A 22,565-nucleotide genomic window follows, 5' to 3' on the forward strand; every position below is an offset into this window, starting at 1 on the left:
GAAGACCCAGAACATTTCCACATATCGGTAGACTAGTCCCTGAACCTCCCTGAGGCTATCTGGATATGATCTGAGGTCAAAAAACATCGACCTCTGCCGTGTTACGGCGGTAGACCCATCGGTCGTACCTCCCGGGACTCTACAGAAGACCCAGACCATCACCACATATCGGTAGACTAGTCCCTGAACCTCCCTGAGGCTATCCGGATATGACCTGTGGTCAAAAACCACAGTCAAATCGCCTACCTCATACTTGTACGGCGTTGAACACATAGGCCTTAACTTGACCAAGTTTCGGATGACCTAGAACATCGTAAACCATGTAAATTTGGTGTAGCTGTAAAGCTGACTTCATAACGATTCCAAAACACTATAAATTTGTATAGTTTAGTTGATTTTTTATAAAAATATAGGCCATGTCTCCCATATAGCCAAAATCCCATAAGCCCTGTACCTCGCATATGCGTGCTTCGCATAAGAAACCCCCATATGAGGTGCATATGCGAGGTTTAACTGTACTTTCAAATTACACACTGCTGCCACACGCATCAATTTGTTTTTTGTTTTCTCTATTTTTCTTTCATTGTGTGCAGACGTCGATGAAACTGTGTACATGTGACACCTTTTTGTTTGTTTGTGGGTGTGTGTGCGTTTGTCTTTTTTCTGTTTGCTGTGTACAACACCAATTTAACAGTAATGGTTCCACAAACGATTGTTTTTTTTTATTATGTTTGGATACGTCTTTTGTTTTTTTTGTTCGAAGAAATCTTTGCTTTAGGTCCGGGTTTTAGCACGTATGATTTTTTTTGATTGTAATAATATTCTTTTTTCACGCACACATTTTCGGCTTATCCTTTTCTGTACACTTGTTTGCATTTTTTTCGTTTGGATGTGTGTGAGCATATTGTTTGGTTCTAGATCGGAAAAGATCTTTCACGCCAGGGACACTTTTATGGTTACTTTTTCTTTTTGCTCAGTTCGGAAGATTTGGTTTATTTTGAACGTCCCTACTTCCGTCGGAGCGATGTTTATCGTTAAATGCAACACCCAGAGAACCACGTAAAACAAATAACATAAATCAGTTCTTTGTACACAGCATTCGATTAGCGCAGTTTCCTAGGTTGTTTATCTTATTTTTGTGTTCAACTCTGATGTTGTTTACTTTTTACTCAATTGTTCCTATCAGTTTGCTCGTCACACTCGTTAATTTGTTTTCTTTAGGGGGGCACATGGTACTTTGTAGAATTTTTTGTCAGCACTTTCTTAAATTTTCTTTAAAGTTTTCTCTAATTGAAAAAAGGTGGTCTTAAAATGGTAGCTTCTCTTCGTTTGTCCTAATTTTGATTTCAATTGTTTCGTTTTTTCTCTACATTTTGAATTTTGGCTTTTCACGAACATTCAGGTTTCCAGGATTTTTATTTTAATATCAGGCTGCCCTGCGGGAATGTCTCTGGCAAAACGAAGCAAAAAGAGGAAAATTTCACTTGAAACGTGTACATAATGTTGGAACGAACCAAACTGAGGGGAAAAAAGTGAAAAATGTGGCAATGGGAAATTTGCGCCTGGACTCGGAATGGCACTGAGGGACGTAATATGCTGCGCTGGGATTTGCAATTTAGCATAAAATGGAAACAACTGGGAGGAATTTGAATGCAGCACGTGTACAAAAAAAGGGCGAAAAAAACTGCAGATAAATGGAAAAGGGAAGCACAGACAATTTGTCAAGCATTTTTCACTGAAAAAGCAACCAAATTTTTAGAACAAAAATCCTTATAGGAAATTTGAAGAAAAGTTGCATTGACTTATATTTTAAAACAATATTTTCTTTAAAAAAAGTTTAGATCTTAATAATCTTGAAAAAATAAGAAAATAAACTCAGGGTGTTTGGTACGGTATGTCCACGCATCCTTCTCCCCCGTTGAAGTCCGTACACAAAATTTCTTTTGAACAAAAAAAATTATCAATTTTTGGATTATTTTTTACTAGATTTGCAACATGGTTTCTTCAACAGCTCGCTAATCATAACTTTCCAAAATTCGCCACAAATGCACCAAATTACCCCGCGTATGGCAGCGGGCCAAAAACGACACTGTAATTAATTGTCTCAATTATGCAAGCGAATGAGCAGCAGCAGCAAAAACTCGGGCATAAAATTTCCCCCCAAAGCAACAACGGTTGCACACCTGCAACATATTTTTTTTTCTGGCCGAAGGGCTAAAAAGTTGGCTCCGTTTTATTCAATTTCCACCGGGGAAAAACGGTGTGCGGCTTCGCACTGGGTTTTCCAAATTGAAACATTATTTCTGGTTACACAATGTCCGAACAACGAGGAGGATGGGTTTGGGGGAAAACCCCCCTCTCGAAATGTGCCGGTCGACCAGGCTGAGGTAAAAACATACAAATTCTCTCATTACCGTCCAATCTGGTGTGAATTAGCTGCTGCCACTGGTTTTGCTGCGGGGGCGTAATCGCAAAACTGTCCTAAATGCTAGTATTTTTTTTAGTTACAAAAATTGCTACACAATTTTTAAATTAATTTAAATTGAATTTCCAATTGAAGGGCGCAACACAATTACATGGGACATTTTTGCGACTTCTGCATCCAACGCCGGCTGCTTCTGCTCGTGACGCGTAAATGGTCGCGTACGCGACAAAGAACATTCGGACAGGTAATTTGCGCCAGAATACGGCAAGAGCAGCAAAAAAAAAGCCACCCCTGGAAGGCTACAGTGCGACACAACAGCGAAATTAATGTACATTTTAAATGCAACGTAAAAAAGAGAAACATGAACCAAACGACACATAAAAATCTTTTCAATTTAGTCGAGGCCACCTCAATCACGAATCAAATCTGAATAGTTCGATTTACATACGGTAGCTCGATTATGACCCCTTAAATGCTTCAAAAATTTGTATCTGTGGTTTAGAATTAGGTTTTAATTGTGACGTTTCAGAAAAAAATGGTACACGGAAAAATCTCTGTTTTTATTTTACTTTATCTGTAAAAAAAGCGTCCCTAAAATAGGTTCTATTTTTATTTTTTGTGATTGGTACTATAAAATGTAGACCGAAGATGAAACTTATTGAAAATTGCGATATTAGGAAAAATCTCAAATATTTTCAAACTTCTTTCCAATAATGATAGAAAAAAAAAATGTAAAAAAAATAAAAAAAATGAAAATTTACTTTAAAACATAAAAAAAACAAGAATATTTTGGAAATTTAACTTTTAAAAAGTAATAAAACAAATTAAAAAAATCAATTTACCCATTTTTTTGAACATAACTTACCCGAAGACACCAAATCGACACAAATCACAAAACTACGTATTTTCGAAAAAAATCTAGAAATTCAAGTTGAAATGATCGGGATTTGTTCACACATTTCGATAGAAATAATATTATTTTGTGAAATATTCAAAATTTTCTTAAAACTACGTAAGTTCGTAATTTTTTTTTAAAACTGATTTTTTCTAAACTGATATTTTTTGTATTAATTACGAAAATACGTAGTCTTGTAAAAAAAAAGTATTTAAAAAATGTGTAATTACTTTCGAAACGTATGAAAAAATCACGATCAATGGATCTCCAAATTGTTAAAAAAAAACTTGAATTTTACGATGTTTTTTTTTTAAATACGTAGTTTTGTGAAAATTTTGAGTATTTTCTAAAAATTGTGTAATAACATTCGAATTGAATGAAAAAGTCTAGATCATTTGAATCCTATATTCAAGGTTGTCAACGACAAAATTATCGAGGCTCGACAATGATAACGATAATTCTATCGTTATCGTCAGGAATTATCGATAATCTATCGTTATCGTTATCGTTAATCCGATAATTCTATTGGCGATAATTTTATCGACGATGACGTACGATAATTTATAATTAATCTATTTCTAAAATTGTCTAATACCAACCAAATTATGTTGAATTACCAAGCTTCCTCTTAGTAAATATTTTTTTGATAATATGGTAAGTTTCAGTATTAATACCTAAAAAAAAAAAAAACACAAAATACCGTATCTTTTTGACTTTTTGTCTAATAAGCAATATGAGTATCAAACGAATCGAAATTTTGCATGTATTTTTATTGTTTTAGAGTTTTTATAATAAAATACTCAATTTTTCACAAAATACCGAATTTTCTCGAAAATGCTAAAATTTTTATAATTCGCAATATGGGTATCAAACGATTCGAAATTATGCATGTATTTTCACTGTTTTAGAGTTTTTTGAATGCAATACTAAAATTTTCACAAAATACCGTATTTTCTCGAAAATACTCAAATTTATATGATTATTATTCGAAAAAAATGAGTTATTTGAATAAAAAATCAGGTAAAATTTCACTTCGTTTGATTTGCAATATAATCATGAAAATTTGAGTAGGTACTTTCAATAAAATCCGGAATTTTATGAAAATTTTACTATTTCATTCAAAAACTGTAAAACAGTGAAAATGCATGCAAAATTTCGAATCGTTTGATACACATATTACAAATTATAAAAACTTGTGTATTTTCGAGAAAATACGGTGAAAATTTGAGTATTTCATTCAAAAAACTCTAAAACAGTCAAAATACATGCAAAATTTTGAATCGTTTGATACCCATACTGTGAATTATATGAAAATAGTTTTTTGAGAAAATACGGTATTTTGTGAAAATTTGAGTATTTTATGAAAATTTGAGTATTTTGTAAAAATTTCAGTATTCCGTTCAAAAAACTGTAAAACAGTGAAAATGCATGCAAAATTTCGTATCGTTTGATACCCATTTTGCGAATTATGAAAATTTGAGTACTCTTAAGAAAAAAAGAATAGAAGTTACCGTCCGTGATCGACGATAAAAATATCGCTGATAGAATTATCGGAATAACGATAACCTTTATCGTTACCGACGATAACGATAACCAATATCGTTATCGTTAGACGATAATATCATCGACGATAATTATTGCCTATATTGTAAAAAATAACGATTAACAACCTTGCCTATAATGTAAAAAAACATTAATTTTCCATTTAGTATTTTTTTTAAGTACGTAATTTTTGTGAAAATTTGGAGTTTTTCACAAAAAATATCATTACTATCGAAATGTACTAAAAAATTCTGAACATTATCAAGCCATGTTGCAAAAACAATTATTCTGATTATTTTTTTCGAAAAACATTGCATTTTCGTAATACCAAAAAATACGTACGTTGAAGCTTGGATGATATTTGATAGGATTATAGCCAATGTCTCCTTTAAAACCAGCTGTGAATCTTCAAAAATGTCAGAGGTTGGTATAAGCACACACCTATTTTTTTCTTAATCTGTTTTCAGAGCATTAAAATATTGTTGATAATTTCCGAGATATAGCTTTTTGTAGATAGCAGTTTAAAATAACGGGTTTCACGATATCTCAACACTGCTTTGACCAAAATGACTCAAAATTTTGAAGTAGACTCTTTAAACTGGTCCCGTGTGCATGACGAAAGACGTTTATATAAATAAAAATGAAAAAAAAAAAAAATTTTTACATTTTTATTTGCTTTTGTATTTTTTCAAAAAAAACTATATTTAAATTTCGAGCTTCGTCAAGCACACGGGATACGATACGTCTTGAGAGTTTTCATCCCAAATTTCATCCAATTTGGTCCATCCCATCTCGAGATATCGTGGCACTCGTTAATCAACTTGGTTTTTTGAGAAAAACGAACAAAAATTTAAACATGAAATATTGTCATGAAACATTGAGGAGTCATTGAATATCATTTTTTTAATGGATTTAATGAATTTTCTGCGAAGCGGAATTTTGAGAGTTTCACTATTAACATACTTCTCTATGGTTCAAAAGTTGGGGTTTTTGATTCTTAAAACATATCAAAAAATCTCGAAAATTAAAAAAAAACGTAATTTGGGAAATTGATTTTTTGTGAAAAAAAGTTAATTAAAAAATCTGCATTTTTCCGTGTACCTATTTTTTTTCTCGATAGTCCTCAACAATACCTCCAACTTTGCCTAAGACACCAATTTGATCAGAAAATTGACTTTAAAGTTACAGATGTTTAAATATTTACGTACCATTTTTGTATGGACAGCATCTAACATTGTATGGAGACTTGTATGGGTGAACCAATAACACAAAATAGCTTCTTTGGTCATAGGGAAGGCCTCCACAAAGTTTGAGCCAAATATAGAAATAAAATCTATTTCCGGTTTTGATAGAGAATTGCTCATGTATGTAACCCTGACAAATTAGACTCAAAATAGTTGGAAATTAAGGAGTTTAAATTCAGAATTTTGAAAAAAAATACACTTAAACTAATTTTAAGAGAAGGAAGGAGATGGGTTTTCCGGATAAATGAATATCAAAACAAATAATAAATTAACGCCACATTCTCGCAGGCAGTACATAATTTTATTGTCTAAATAATGCAAATTCAATACACTGCTAGTTTAATATACACATCCGGTGAATGTTTTCTTTCTTCTTTCGTCATCATAGAGGTAAAATAAAATGGAACTTATACGATCAAATCGCCACCCTTCAATCACCACGTGTGATAATTCCTTTATTAACCTATTTCCACTAATCGACTAGTTTGGTTTCGTCATTAAAGCGTTTTGTTTTTTTTTCTTCTACCCTCTTTCTCTCTCCATTCGAGCTCGTCATTCTTTCGTTTAGTTGTAGTTTTCTTTTCTTTATCTTGTTACTCTCGGCTGAGCTACTTGATCTTTTCACACCCACGGGCACGTACAAACCTGACACACTTGCACTCACCCACCCACATTAATAATGCAACGCGTTTTTTTCGGGTGTGGTGCAAAAGCAATAGTCAAGAAAGCAAACGCTTCCCCCTCCCCAAATGTCATATATCAGACAATTAGGGGCTGAGCGGCGATCGCGCCAGAATAATCGCCTAATCGTGTGATAAAGGGCTCGACAAGGGACGAGGAGGGGGAGGGCATCTTTCTTGATGTTGAAGGAAAAAAAGGGGTCGTACACCCCCACTCTTTTTATGGCTTAAGGGTTTTTCCGATTGCTTTGCCCCAAAATCGTTGGATTATCCGTTGGGTCGTCGTGGGGTTGGATTACATCGAGTTTTATTGAGATTGAGCATAGGGGCGAAAAGTGGGATACCGAAGGAACAATAATTGTGCGTTGGTGTAAATTTTTAATTTATGTTTTTGTTAGTAATGTTTTCCGACTTTCCTTGAAGGTTCAAGATTGAAGGGGTAATTTGAGATTATGCAGGAATATTAGCATCGTGAGTAACGAATTGAAAACGCTTTTTGTTTTTGTGTCAGCTTAAAATTTGAAGAATTTTCATATATTCATCGTGACGGAGGGGCGGTACGACCCCCTTCAATTTTTAAACATTCTCAAAAAGACATCTTTTTCAATAATTTGCAGCCTGAAATGGTGGTTAGATGGAAATTTGGTATCAAAAGGACTTTAATGTAAAATTGGACACCCGATTTGATGGCGTACTCAGAATTCCAAAAAAAAAACTTATTTTTCATCGAATAAAAAAGTTTTAAAAATCAACTTTAGAATTTTGGAATATGTCATTTTATGGAAAATTGAATGTAACCCAGAAGGGTTTTTTTTCATTTAGAACAAAAAAAATCATATTGAATTTCCATGTTTTTTTTTTAATTTGCAGGTTTTTTTAGAGTGTAACAATGCTCTACAAACAAGCCTAACAATTAGTTTAATTCTGTAAAAAAAAAAATCTCTTGCAGAGAGTAGCACACAAACTAGATTTTGAGACATTATCAATAAAAAGCTGTGGATTTTTGTTCACACGCACGAAAAAAGAAGAAATTTAGCATTTTCGAGTAAATCATAAAAAAAATCAAACATAGCCTTTGTTCCTGGAGTTGCCAAAACTGTTTGTTTAATGTGACATGTTCATGCCCAAGATTTTTTTTTTCATTCTGGTGATCTGAAATCGGATGAAATGTCGTTGACTGATTCAATAGTTTTGAACTTATGAGAACTTTTTTTTTAAAAGGTAAAATGAACTTCTTAATTCGACCTCGTAGACCCACCTTCACGTATACCTATCGACTCTGAATCAAATTCTGAACAAATGTCTGTGCGTGTGTCTGGATGTGAGTCCGTGCACCGAAAAGTTTGCACACGATTACCTCCGGACTGGTCGAACCGATATGGACCGTTTTGGTCTCATTTGATCCGTCTTGGGCTCCCACAAGACCCTAGTTAATTTTGTAAAGTTTAGAATAGTAGGTACTTCAAAAGTTATGCTAAAGAACGATTTCAGCTAAACTTCGTAAGATTGTAAACAGGGTGGTTTTTGTAAGATAACCCATATATTATACTGTTAGCAAGGTATTTGAAAGACCTTTCCAACGCGTTCAAAAGATTGAAAATCTGACAACCCCATCAAAAGTTATAAGTACTTAAGTGTTATTTATACACGTTTTTGAGGCCGGATCTCAAATATTTTGATGAAAATGTTGTTCGGATCTATCATGCGACCCATCGTTGGATAAGTAATCAAAAGACCCTTCCAACGAGCCCAAAAGATTGAAGATCTGACAACAATCCCACATATTCGGAACGGTTTCCAGATCGACCAATGTTCAAAAAATCATAGCAAATCGATACTTGAACTTAATGATTCGCTTTTACCTTCATTTGAAAGCTTTTCTTGCGATCTTTCGAATGCTGTATCGAACATCTGCAAATTTTAACTTTCATATGAAGTTTTTGAAGAATTACTTTGACCCTTGAAATCTACAAATTCGGAACACTTTTTTCTTACGAATGTAAACAACTTTTGGATCTCTCCAGAAGTACATATTTATAACCAAATAATGACTTCACACACTGAAACCAATGAAATTCAAAAAAAGTTGTCAAACCATGTATAAAACATCACTATACATGGTTTGACAACTTTTTTGTGAAAATATCAGTTAAATTCAGGTGTTCCACAATTGTGGGAGGCACAATAACATCCCACAATTATGAAACAGGCCATTTGGAGGCAGTGTTTTGCTGCTCTGGACAAAATAGTCTTGGAATGTAGTTTTTTGTTCAAAAAGAATTACTTTTACAAGTGAAATAGCAAGATAATGTCCAAATGAAGGTTCTAAAAATAGTAGGGTTGACAGAAAAGCTACTTTTGGCATGCTATTGACAAATTATCATAAAAGTGTTCCGAATTTGTGGGTGTTCCGAATATGTAGGATGACTGTACACGTTTGATTGATTTAGTTTATTTTAAAGTTTTCATCAAAATAAATTTAATGACAAGTATTCATCTTAAAATTTGGTTGTTGCAAAATGCTATTTAAAACGTCCTTTAAAAATTTATATAAAAAGAAGCTTTCTTTATTTTGTTGAAAAAAGTTGTTTTTGCTGAAATTTCATCTTTAAGTAATAAAAATGATAAAAAGAAAAAAATGTGAAGTCTCGAAAAATTCTATTTTAAAAATGGTTCAATGATAAGAAAAGATGATTATATTTTTTTTTTTCAAAGATAAAAATTTCAATAAAAATAATGATTATAAGATTTTTTTTCTTCAAAAAATTTGAATAAAATATTAAATATAAGTCTCCGCTGTATCTCAGCTAACAGAGGTTCAATCCTCAAAGTTTCGTAGACATTTTTTTAGGAATTTTTCTGAACTTCTAAAAAATTATTGTTTTTTTTTTAATCCAAAAACTGTGTTTTTTTTTTTTGTTAAAATTTTAAGTGGCTTTATTTCTAAAACGGCGCACTTCATCAAAATTTGTGTAAAAGTTCTTGATTTTGAATTTTAATTTTCGTTGTGCAAAAAAAAATATACAAAAAACACATCATTAAACAAATTCAATCCGATAGCATTTTTTTTATTTTTTCCCTAACCATATTAACAAGAACTAAAATAAAAAAAAATGACTTTTATAGAAAAGAAATCATTAAAAATCAGCTATTTTTTCTGTGTACCTACAATTCTTTCAAAAATGGTTGGAGCAAATAAAAAAAAATCGAATAAAATCCATTTCCGGAATTAAGGGAGAATTTTTCATAATTGGAGGGCCTCGTGGCGCGGTGGTTAGCGGCTCCGGCTGCCGATCCCTATGTTGCTGTGGGGCGCGGTTTCGATTCCCGCCTTATCCTCCTGGCCTTCCATCGGATGGGGAAGTAAAACGTCGGTCCATTTGCGTAAGAGAGGTTTTCCTTTCTTTGTTTAAGTTGATATTTTTCGGCGAATAATAACACAATTTTTAAACGTCAAATCAGAATCTTAAAACCCTTCTTCCAGCTGCTACTCCTCCTGCTGGGCTGCCTGTTTTGTTCTCATTTTTTCATTCAACATTTCAGTATGATCTTTAGAAATAATTCATTATTAGTTTGCATTCACGTGGGTGTCAGTTGTACGTTCCGGGATGGGGGTGAGTGAGTTCACGATTCGCTAAGGATGTTCGCTCTGCATTTAGGATCAAAAGTTGGCAGCCTTCAAGAGTTTGATTCGTTTGTTGTTAATTTTCTGCCCCGTTCCGGGGACCATGTTCTCTACTGTCACTCTAGTATATTTTTTTTGTCAATTTTAAATATATTAATATAAAAAACCGAACTTCGAATCATTACCGGTAACCTTAACTTAGTACATAATACGAAAATATGTACTTACGTTCGAACATTACGACTAATTTAGATTCGAATTTTTGTGTGTGTGTGTATTTTTTATTCTTCGTTTTTTTTTTGCTTCATTGCACCCTTTTCTCACAGCTCACACACTCTCTCTCTCTTGCTCTCTATGTTTTAAGGTAGCACTTAACATAACTTGTTTTTAAGCTAAAATGTCTATCTTTGTTACTTAACTCTGTTTTTTTTTTTTACAATCACTAGTTGGACCTTACCGGCTAAAGTTGCGGGGGGAAAACAGCACTGTTTTGTTTAAGTTTCGAGTATTCGCAGAGTAACACACCGTCGACTTGAAGAGGCTCCGGGACTTCCGATGAAGTTGCGCGATGTCGTCGTTGAAAACATAAAATATCTTTTTTTTGCATAAAACTTAACGCGTTTCACAGCTTTGATTTTCTCACAGTTGATTCGTTATCGTCGTCTCCTTCAGCACGTTCGGCGTCTTCTTCCTCAGATGTCCTCACAATCACAATCGTTACTGTCGGTCGTTTCGGCACCCTGGTAGAATCGCACGCCCTGGTCCCGGTCGTACGTGATCCGGGACATTCGTTTTCGCGAGACATTACCACTGCCACTGCCACTTCCGGTTCGTTCGTCGCGGGCACTGGCCGTCGTGGTCCCGCAGCTGCTGCTGGTGCTACTTCCGGCCGTCGCCGTCGTACTGCCCGGCCCGACCTCCCCATCTACCCCCACACTGCCCCCACTCCCACTGAGCACACTGCTGCCGGTTATGCTCTGCAACCGGGGAACCATGCCACTACCGACCCCACCACCAGTCCGGATTCCCCCTTCACGCCCACTACTACACACACTGTCCTGGTGCTGGAGCACATGTCGTTGCTGCGGTAACTTTTGCTGCTGCTGCTGCGGCGGTGGCTGCTGTAGCTGTTGTTGCTGTTGTTGTTGTTGTTGTTGGCAGGTGTAGCTACTTCCGCCTCCGCCCCCACCCGGAACGCTCCCGCTAGGGTGGTCCTCGGAGCGGGTCCGCGGGGCGCTGTTTGGCCTCGCTTTCCGCCAGCGATCGCCAAAAAGTTGCTCGAGATAATACCGTAGTCAGATCCGGGTCACCGTCGGTGCGTTGAGGAGCCTGCACAAGAGGGGTTTGTGGGGGTTTTGTGTGAAGTAGATCGGAAAAAGATAGAGAGGGAAGTAATTAGTGGCGAGTTGGGTGAAAATTTGGCATAATTAAGTCATATAAGATTCAAATGATAGCGTTTAAGAAGCACAATTGAAATCTTGGACTGTGTAAACATTTCGGATGCGGAACAGTTCACCGTAAGCAAGTCTAAACTTGTTTCGTTGAATGAACATATAACTGTAGTGGAAAATGAACCGAATGACCAACATTAAGTTCTGTCAAAAATTTTGCACTGAAAATCTAAAAAAATATTTAAAATTGTAGATAATTACAAATTTGCATGATCTATTTTCTGTTCTACGAATACAGCAAATATATTTGAAAAGAGCCTAAACCGAAAAAACTTTCTCAGATAACTTTTTTCTGGGGTTCCTTGGCCAACATAGTTAGACCCTTATTCTGTTGTTTGGCAATCAGGGTGATCTACGCCGTGCTAGGGTAGCCTCATAAATTTTCGTTGATTTTTGCAAAAACCACATTTTTCAAAAAATTATAATCCCACGCCATTTGAACCGATTCTTGCTGTCTAGATGAAGGGTGATTAAATGACCTTTCAAGGAAAAATAGTTTGAAGGCAAAAAATTTAGCCAAACTTTTGAAAAGGTCGAATGAAACTTTGAATGCCGTTTGACGGTGCCTGGACCAAAGAGGCTATATCTGAAAATATTTTTATTGGATTCCTTGGACAATTTCACGTGACATATTCAAAAGTGGGAGGTGTTAATTAACAGAATTCCAAGATATGATTTTTTTTAACAGAAAAAAAGGATTTCTCGGCGTGCCGCGCGCAAAACGAGAAAATGACAAAATTGAGGAAAATTCAACTTATTTTTATTAAAACTGCGATAACTTTGAAATTTCAGCGATAACCTGTACATGTTTAGGTACCAAAAGTTGCGTCTTTAAATTATAAAAATCGGTTGGAATGGCGTGAAGTTATGATTTTTTTTGAAAAATCTGGTTTTTGCTAAAAACGACAAAAATTGCCATTTTGTGACCACCCTAGCACGGCGTAGGTCACCCTAACGGCCAAACAAAAATGTATGGGTCTAATTATTTCGGCCAAGGAACCCCCAGAAAAAATGAGCCCGATGCACAGTGGGCGAATGGAACCCACAATCGGACTTAATTGAACGCGGCTGGTTCCCTGGTATGAAAATTAGTGTTTCTTATGTAAAAAAATCCGGGGAATCGATTGGTGATGGTTTCATCCACCGCACGAAACGGCAAAGGGCCCATTTCGTCCCAATTCCCCATTTTTCTACATTTTTTCTTGAAAATCAATCTGTATTTAGAGCGGAGGCTTTATGCGGCCATCCATAATGCACTAAACTTATGTGAAAATGTCCCAGGAATCCAGTAAAAATAACCACTTGCACCGCAAAAATCATCTAAGGTCCATTTAACCCCAATTCTGTTATAAAAACATTTTTGGCCATTTTTCAAATGTTAGGTCACATTTTACAAATCTGAAAATATTTTTATCGTAAAGATCAGACAATTTTACATAAGAATTAAGATGTGCACTTGATTGTTTGACACATTTATGTTGATATAGAAATTAAACTAAATAAAAAGATTGAAGAGTCAGTTTTGGGCCAATTTTCCAAAACGCAGAATTAACAGCCTTTTACATAATTTTGATTTTTATCAACATAAATGTGTCAGACTATCAAGTGAATATCGTCATTATTATGTAAAATTGGTTTAGGCTCTTTTCAAATGGAATTGCTGTATGATTGCCCAATGAAGTTTCTGAATATTTAGACTTTTTGTTTATTTTGATTTTTTTTGCTCTTGAGATACATACAAAAATAAAACACAAGCAACATCAAGTTTCGTAGTTCAATCGTTTCAAAATGTTGGATCAGCCTCCGGCTGAAAAACTCTAGGATAAAGAATAAAAATAAATAAAAAAACTAAAAAGTTCACTCGTTACGAAAAAAGAAATATTAAGTTGCAAAAACAAGATTTTTTCAGCACAAGTCGTTCATTTATCCAACGAGGTTCACCGAGTTGGGTAAATACGACGAGTGCTGAAAAAATCATTTTTTGCAACGAGTTCCATAAAACTTTTTTTGCAACTCCAAAAAACACCATTTGAGTGGAATTTCAAGTCAAACGTTAATTTATTGTTTTGCATTCTTTCGAACAAATTCATAACAATTTTGTCGTGAAACTACTTACTTCTCCTGTCATTCCCGATCGACGAAACAGCCTACTTTCCACTACCAAAAATAACAGAATCGAAAAGAAAAAAAAAACATTTTTTTTAAAAGACTCAAAATTTTCACAAATCTACGTATTTCCGGAAAAAAATCTCAAAATTAATTTCTAACAATATTGTTAACAAACGATCGGTATTTTTTCATACATTTTGAATATAATTACAAATTTTTTTGAAAAAAAAAATTCATAAAACTACGTATTTTTGAAAAAAATACTGAAAATTTAAGTTTTTTACTATATGGATATCAAGCGATCAGGAATTTTTCATACATTGCAAAAATTATAACATTTTTTTTTTAATATCTACAATTTTAACAAAACTACGTATTTTTGAAAAAAATACTCAAATTTTCAGTAATTCAGTAACTGCCATATCGTGAAAAACTGAAAGTTGAGTGTATTTTCAAAAGTACGTAGTTTTGTGAAAATTTTGAGTATTTTCAAAAAATGTTGTCTTTACATTCGAAATGTATGAAAAAATCCCGATCATTTGAAAAAATTCCCGATATTATGAAAAACTGAAATTTTAAGTATTTTTTGAAAATACGTAGTTTTGTGAAAAATAAAGATTTTTCAATAATGTTGTCATTACATTTGGAATGTATGGAAAAGTTCCGATCATTTGATAGCCATATCGTAAAAAACTCAAACTAAACTTTGGAGTATTTTTTCGAAAACACGTAGCTTTGTGAAAATTTTGACTATTTAAAAAAATGGTATTACATTCGAAATGTATGTAAAAACCCCGATTATTTGATACCCATATTGCAATAACAATTATTTTGAGGTTTTTTTTAGAGAAAATAGTGGCATTTTCAAAATACAGGAAAAAAAACGTATTTTTGTGAAAATTTGCATGTAATTGCAATGGATAGCTGCCATCATCGAAGTGGGTCTCGTGGCGCAGGGGTAGCGGCTTCGGCTGCCGATCCCGATGATGCTATGAGACGCGGGTTCGATTCCCGCCTTATCCACTGAGCTTCTATCGGATGGTGAAGTAAAACGTCGGTCCCGGTTTCTCCTGTCTCGTCAGAGGCGCTGGAGCAGAAATCCCACGTTAGAGGAAGGCCATGCCCCGGGGGGCGTAGTGCCAATAGTTTCGTTTTTTTAGCTGCCATCATCCCGTTTCCAAAACACTATAATTTTTTGATGTTTACATGATTGGCAGTGCGTGGCCGAATGGTTACGCTGTCCGCTTTGTAAGCGGATGATTCTGGGTTCGATTCCCATCTGCTGCAACCTTCCATCCTTGGTTGTTAGGCCGTTAAGTCATTCCAAGTGTAGGAGTCATCTCCATGCCATAAGTACAAACAACACACCAAACCAAACCTACTCCGGTGGAATCGCTGGCGGCGGTTGGACTCGCAATCCGAAGGTCGTCAGTTCAAACACTGGGGTGGAAGGTTCCTTGGAGTAGAAAGAGGTTTGGGTGCTCTCCCCATTCAAGTCTTCGGACTCCTAGGTTCGAGCAGAAACTTGCAATAGAGACCACAAAAGACCCGGGGGTCGTTAATGTGGATGGTTTGATTTTTTTTTGATTTTTCATACGACTATAGCCAATGTCTCCCATAAGCTCTGTGCTTCAGTTTTGCACGCCTCGGTTTTTCATACCCCATATGCGGTGCAAAACCGAGGCACGACTGTATTCTGCCGTCATATTGTTGGATTCGTTGATAAGTCATCACATAACAATTTTTTTAAATTTAATTTTTTTTTCGTTGAACATGTCTTGTGTCACAGTTTAACTACAAGCACTCCACTCAGTCGATACTTCATGGTCCATCCATCAAACTTTTGTCAACATTATCGTCGAATGAGAGAACGCCAGGGGCGTATTCTCGTGTGACGTTAATGACCTGTCAGATCGACTCCAGGAGGCCACTTGCCTGATGGGTGTGGTCGTCCTGCCCCTTCTGCCCCTCCTGTGCTGGTCAAGGCCGTCCCCCGGAGTGCATGGGAATCGATTTCCACTTGGCGTTTTATCATTAATGGATGGAATGGTGTCCTCCCGGGTGACCCTTGTGCTCTAAGTGGTCCAGTTTTATTTCTGTTTAAAGCAATTAAATTGTGGTTTGAACCCTGTACTTTTTCCTTTTATGGGACTACACCCTGAGTCTCCTGTACAGACACACCTTCATGTATGATTTATTTATTTGTTTTTCAAGTCTATCAACAATGTCAAACGATGAACTTGAACACCAACCTGAAGTGGGTGGAGGCTTTAATGCGTGCTTGTATTTGCAAGCAATAATTGACATATTACCGGGCTATAATTAATGTAGACTCGGAACATCGACCGGGGGCCGACAACGACAACGATATTCAGGATTGTGTTTGTCACGGTACACCAAGCGTGAATTGGTAAGCTCATTAAAAATTAACGACATCGGTTTGTTCGGGCATGAACACACACGGGGGTTCACGGGGGTGTGAGAGCGTTTGTAGGTGTGCGACATTGTGTGACAATATGCAAACACACACACACACAGCCGTTAAACAAACAGTAGAATATGCTTCCGTTTGGAAACTATTTACGTAATGGGCTATGCAGCGAATATTTTGCCTGAAATTGATAACAGGATGTTAATTGCATCCGATTTGGAGCTCATTAACAATTCAAAAACAGTTGTTTTCTGCTGAAATGATTGTTTGAAAAACTGCATAAGCATTTTTTGATTTGATAGTTTTTTATTTACTTTGTTTTCTATCAGAGTTGATGTAGATCTCTCAATTTACCTGAAAACTTTGTATTATTTGTTTGAAAAAGAAAAATGATCAAATTATTGATTCTTTATAGATTCGAAAATGTCTCATATAAATTGTATATTTTAAATTAAAAAAAATGTGTTAAAAACTAAAATTCAAATTTGAGATTTGGCTTCTTCAATCGAACTTAAAGTACCATGCTTCTCCAGCATCACTCAATAATACACATTCTAATACGTAAAAGATTATCCAATTTGAAATATTTGCAATAAGCGTGTACATCAGGGTGGCCACCTCGGGAAAAAAAAACCGGGAAACCGGGAAAAACCGGGATTTTATCCACCGGGAGAAAACCGGAAAAAACTGGGGCATTCGACCGACAAACCGGGAAATATTTTAAATTTCGTTAAAATTTGACAAAAGCCTCTTTAATGTATTCAATATGTTCTTTTCTCAATAAAAATATTATTCCTGTTATTCTAAATGAAGAATTCGCGAAATCTATGTTTGAATTTGTGTGATAGACTCATGCTTCTTGGCTATGGATTTTTTCTGTTGTATCCTATGATACTTTTATCAGGTGAATTTGTTTTTTTAATAAAGCAAAATGTTTGCTCTACCAGCGGTTCTCAACCTGGGGTACATGTACCCCTGGGGGTACCACGAGCGGTCTCAGGGGGTCCGGAAGACAAACCCCATAATGGCGGACATTAACCCATCTTTGCTAGTTTTGAGTAAAATTAAAATTAGGATTTTTTTGTAAGTGGAAAATATGGATATCATGGTACAAAAACAACATTACAGTAAATATCTCTCTGAATTTAAAGATCAAGACTTTTCCTACAAATTGTCACACAAAATACACTCTTTTAAAATATTTTTCTTGGCCTGTATCTCAGCAACAAAAGAATGGATCAAAAATGTTCAAAAAAGAATGCAGTAAAGAATTTTCTAAATCACTTGATTTTTTAGAGATAAAATAGAATTATTTTTTAATTGAAAATAGCTACAACTTCGAAAAAGTATGTGTAGTATGTTTAAATCTGAAAAAAATATAAAAATTCAAAGAACAAGCCATAGTCTCAACATTTGAATGCAAAATTCTTAAAAAATGCATTTTACGCTAGTTCAGTTGTTTTGCTAATGATCTTCAAAAAATGTTAGATTTGACGAAAACAAAAAAATGAACAAAAAAAAACTAAAGATCGAAAATTTTCAAAAATTCAAAAGATTATTAAATTAACCCAAACATGCTCAAAAATGATTCTAGACGCAAGGGAATGCATTTTAAATTGATTTCAGCTGATTGCACTTAAATTTCCATTAAAATTTTGATGTTTTTTGAAGAAAAAAAAAATTTGTCCCCTGATTTTTCGGGGCGACAAAAACTTAAAATAAAATTTGTATCCGCCTTATGTGTTGTTGAAAAAATCACAGCACGGTAATTTTTTTAATTGTTTTTACCATTATGTGTTTTGGGTTTTTTAGAAAGTATTTTTTATTAAAATTATTCTTAAAAGAAAGCTTCAAGGTATCGATTTTTTCACATTTGTATGGCCTTTTCCTGCACTGCTGCCAAAGTGTACATATTTTTGTTTGGACTAATGATGCAAAAAGATTTTTTTGGTCAAAAAGAAAGTAATCACATAATTTTAGCAAAAAAAAATCAAAGAAATTGATAATTCTTGGAAGAATTGTTCTTTTTGAATTCACAAAAAAAATTTCAAAGAAAATTAACGAGCATTTACATCACTGTTGATAACAATGTATTTTTGTAAATCTATCTTACAAGAATAATAAATTCTATTTATAATTTATCTTATTTTAAAAAATAAAAACGATTTTTGATGAAATAAACCCAATAATTTGAAAATTAGGTTTGATTGATAACAGATAAAAACGGCTTCGTTTACAACTTACTTACTTTTTACTCAAGGTTTGAAAGCTTTCTTGAGGAATTCAAACTTTGAACCAAATGTATGCGTTCAAAAAGTATGATGATATTAACGTTAGCCTAAAAAACATTGTAATTTGGTTTTAAAACATTCCGGAAAATTCCTTCTGGTCTCGGGAGTAAACCGGGAAAAAACCGGGAAATTGAAAATCGAAATCTGGTGGCCACCCTGAGTGTACATTGTACCCACAATCAATAAGACTTCAACGCTTATGAAGCGACGAACCCCTTCCCCCAGCCGTCCTACCTGTAGGTGTGCGCCTTGTCGTCGAACTCGCTCAGTTCGTAGTTGTTGTTGCCGTTTATTGTCTTGGTCGCCGCCCCCGCCCCGCTGGAAGCCATCATCGCCGCGTTGCTTTCCTCCACCAGCAGGGCACAGTTCGAGTTGGTGTCCGACTCGCAGCCCCCTGCCGCCCCCACCCCCAGCCCACCACTCCCCGTTCCCCCACCCCCGCAAGGATGCTGCTGCTGCTGCTGCTCGTTGATGCACGTGTACAGCTGTTTGTGCTTCAGGACCTTCGGGGTGGCGTCCTGCTGGGTGGTGTTCAGCAGCGATTCCCGCTCACTTTCGGCGGCCTCTATCCGCGTCCGCTCGCGGTCCCGGTTGCCGACCTTGGGTTCCGCGTGGATTCCACCGTTGACGGACGTGCTCGTCACTTGCTGCAACAAGGTAAACTAGAGATTTGGAAAGGCACGACGGTTGCGGGGTTTTTTTTTCCCCCGGGGCCAATCGGTTCCGTGGTGGTGGTGCGCGGTTACAGGTGTTACGGGTGCGTTTTATTGGCGCGTGTGGCACACGTGGCAGAGTAGAGTAAGAAAAAAAAGATATCGAGAAAGAGAGATAATTGTGCGGAAAAGGTTGGCATTAATCTAAGCGGTGTGCGCACCGTTTGTTGTTACGGGTTAGTCCAGGTGCAGATTAGAAGACCTCCTACCCTCAAACCCAACCTAATTATCCCCATTACCTGCTGCATCTGGGACTGGTCGCACTCGACGCCGTTCAGGATCGAGCCGGCCATTTCGGTTTGCAGCAGCTTGATCTTCTGGATCATCTCCTTGATCTCGTACCGCAGGATGCCGAGGAAGCTCAGCTTCAGAAACGCGATCACGCAGTAGCCCAGCACGAACAGAATGTCCGCGGTGTGGCGCAGCCAGGACGCGATCCGGTCGGCGCAACCCTGGGGGAAAGAAGGGGGAACGTGCGGAAATTAGTTGTTTGTTGTAAATTCGTAAACAAAATTCAATAGAGGTTATTGTTTTTTTTCTTGCCTGCTATCGAGTGTTTCAAGTATAACTTTGCACATTAATTTGCATCGTGCTAACTTGTCGTACGTGCATTTTGGGCCAAATTGAGTTAAGAACGCCATATTGTGCAGCTCACAATACCTCACCTTTTGACCTTCACAGATCCCCAAAATTCGATTTCAATCCTGAGATATTCAACAAAAACCGAAAAAACTCCGTGCATTTTTGTCACTTTACATATGAAAGTAGTTTCAATCTTGTCGTGCTATCTTGTCACTCCATGAAAATTGATGTAAGTGCGACAAAAGGCCAAATGGATTTCAGGCCAGGAAAGTCAGGATGCGTTTGTCGCACGTACAAGCTAGACTACCGTAAACATTTGTAATTATAACTCGGGACTCCAGCAACCAACTTTAACCAAACTTTGGGACAATGCACAGAATGGTCAGCCAAACAAAACGTGTTTGTTAATGTTTACATTGCGTGCTCTCGCTTTTGCATATTCAAGGTCAAACATTAAAACGCGTTTTTCTCGGACAAGATAGCACAAGACAAGATAGTTTTCAGTAATGATATTTTTGGTGTAAATTTCAACGTTATTAAACGATAACGTTATCGTCGTTACTTTTTTGTTAGGCCGTTGCAAATATTTTTCAAAGTTTATATCGCCCCCCCCCCACCCCCTTCAAAATTGGTCTGAAATATCAGGTGGCAAAAAAATATTTTTTCAAGAAAATATCAAAACTTCATTTAAAATAGAAGTCTAATCAACTGAGAACGACCTTAAATGCCTTTTTGTGCATTGATAATCATATTTAACATGTTTGGACTCGTTTAAAAATATTTTGAATTTTTATGAAATTACAATGTACAGCCCCGCAACACTTTTTTTTTCTCGCAAAAAAAAATCGTCAGCATTTAGAAATTTTGGAAATCAATGATTGCAAAATAACTAGATGTATGATGCATTTTAAAACACTTTTTTCATTCAAATGTTGACACCGTGGCCTGTAATTTATGTCAGAAACATTGGTCATTTTACCTCTGAAAATGTGTAATTTCACCTTTTCTGGTGCAATGTAACTTTTTCAGTCTAAATTAAGGTAAAATGACATCGTAAAAAAGGTAATATTCAATCTTTCTGTGTAACTGAAAAAAAAAAAAATACCTTCCTGGGTGATTGCAGATTTGAAAAGAACCCAAAATGTTGTACGGTGGAGTACGGAAAAATGTCCGAAGGTTTAAAACTGATATATTTCACGTTAAAAATACGTTTTTTCGGATATTTTAGTTCATTCTCAAATTGTGCGTCCAATGTTACACTAAAGTCTCTTTGCCATGAAATTTCTAAATCATCACCATTCGAGGCTGCAAATTATTGAAAAACACATCTTATTTTAAATGTTCAAAATGATAGGGGTCGTTCAACCCCTCCATCATGAGATATAAAGAAAAGGACCTCGGATTCGTGATCAGGAACCAAAATTACTCCTTGGCACAACATTTAACGCCATTTGAAGCAACTGCTGTGTGAGTTGGCGGAGAGTGATCAATTTTTTGCCTCCATTTTTTTGAGCAAATGCTGAAGGGGGTGACCATAATCTTCGAGCAATATTTGCAACGGCTTTAGTTTAAAAGTGTAAATCCTCAAAATCTTTCAAAACATATCGTTTATGAAAATACTTAGATTTTCATAATTTTTCAATATGGTTATATGGTTTTCAATATGGTCATCAAACGTCGCAATTTTGTGTATAGATAAAAATATTAGAGTTTTTAATGGGGTAATTCTCTACCAACTCACACGAAATCGGGAAAAGTTGCCCCGACCCCTCTTCGATTTGCGTGAAACTTTGTTCTAAGGGGTAACTTTTGTCCCTGATCACGAATCCGAGGTTTTTTTTTCACATCTCGTGACGGAGGGGCGGTACGACCCCTTCCATTTTTGAACATGCGAAAAAAGAGGTGTTTTTCAATAATTTGCAGCCTGAAACGGTGATGAGATAGAAATTTGGTGGCAAAGGGACTTTTATGTAAAATTAGACGCCCGATTTGATGGCGTACTCAGAATTCCAAACAAACGTATTTTTCATCGAAAAAACACTAAAAAAGTTTTAAAAATTCTCTCATTTTCCGTTACTCGACTGTAAAAAATGTTGGAACATGTCATTTTATGGGAAATTTAATGTACTTTTTGAATCTACATTGACCTAGAAGGGTCTTTTTTTTAATTAGAACAAAATTTTTCATTTTAGAATTTCGTGTTTTTTTCTAACTTTGCAGGGTTATTTTTTAGAGTGTAACAATGTTCCACAAAGTTGTAGAGCAGACAATTACAAAAAAATTGATATATAGACATAAGGGGTTTGCTAATACACATCACGAGTTACCCCTTAGGACAAAGTTTCACGCAAATCGAAGAGGGGTCGGGGCAACTGCTGTGTGAGTTGGCGGAGAATTACCCAATGTAAAATAATAGATTTATCACTAAATAGGTTTTAGTTCCTCAAATTTCATCACTTGCAACATAACAACGCGAATATTAGTACAAATTTACATGGTTTTTGAATTTTTAATAAGGTATACATTTTTTTTCTAAAGTCGTATTGTTTTTTTTTCTCAGTTTATTACATTATGCAA

The 22,565-nt window shown here is 35.7% G+C and overlaps 2 protein-coding genes across 7 annotated transcripts in view; one reads left to right on the forward strand and one right to left on the reverse strand.

The window, feature by feature from the left end:
- LOC6048873 (pseudouridine-metabolizing bifunctional protein C1861.05) overlaps window positions 1-22,565 on the forward strand; it is a 402,385-nt gene that overhangs the window by 39,690 nt on the left and 340,130 nt on the right. The window lies entirely within an intron of this gene.
- The window catches only part of LOC119768882, a 272,264-nt gene continuing 261,111 nt past the window's right edge, over window positions 11,413-22,565 (reverse strand). For all 5 annotated transcript variants that reach the window (XM_038260535.1, XM_038260534.1, XM_038260533.1 and 2 more), the window contains 3 exons: window positions 19,646-19,858; window positions 18,928-19,355; window positions 11,413-11,740 (listed from right to left, as the gene is read on the reverse strand). In XM_038260535.1, the coding sequence (XP_038116463.1) occupies window positions 11,707-11,740; window positions 18,928-19,355; window positions 19,646-19,858 (675 nt within the window). In that variant the 3' untranslated portion in view covers window positions 11,413-11,706. The remainder of the gene's footprint in view (window positions 11,741-18,927; window positions 19,356-19,645; window positions 19,859-22,565) is intronic.

Source organism: Culex quinquefasciatus, chromosome 3, assembly GCF_015732765.1.
Source record: "Culex quinquefasciatus strain JHB chromosome 3, VPISU_Cqui_1.0_pri_paternal, whole genome shotgun sequence".
In the NCBI taxonomy this organism is placed as follows: Eukaryota; Metazoa; Arthropoda; class Insecta; order Diptera; family Culicidae; genus Culex; species Culex quinquefasciatus.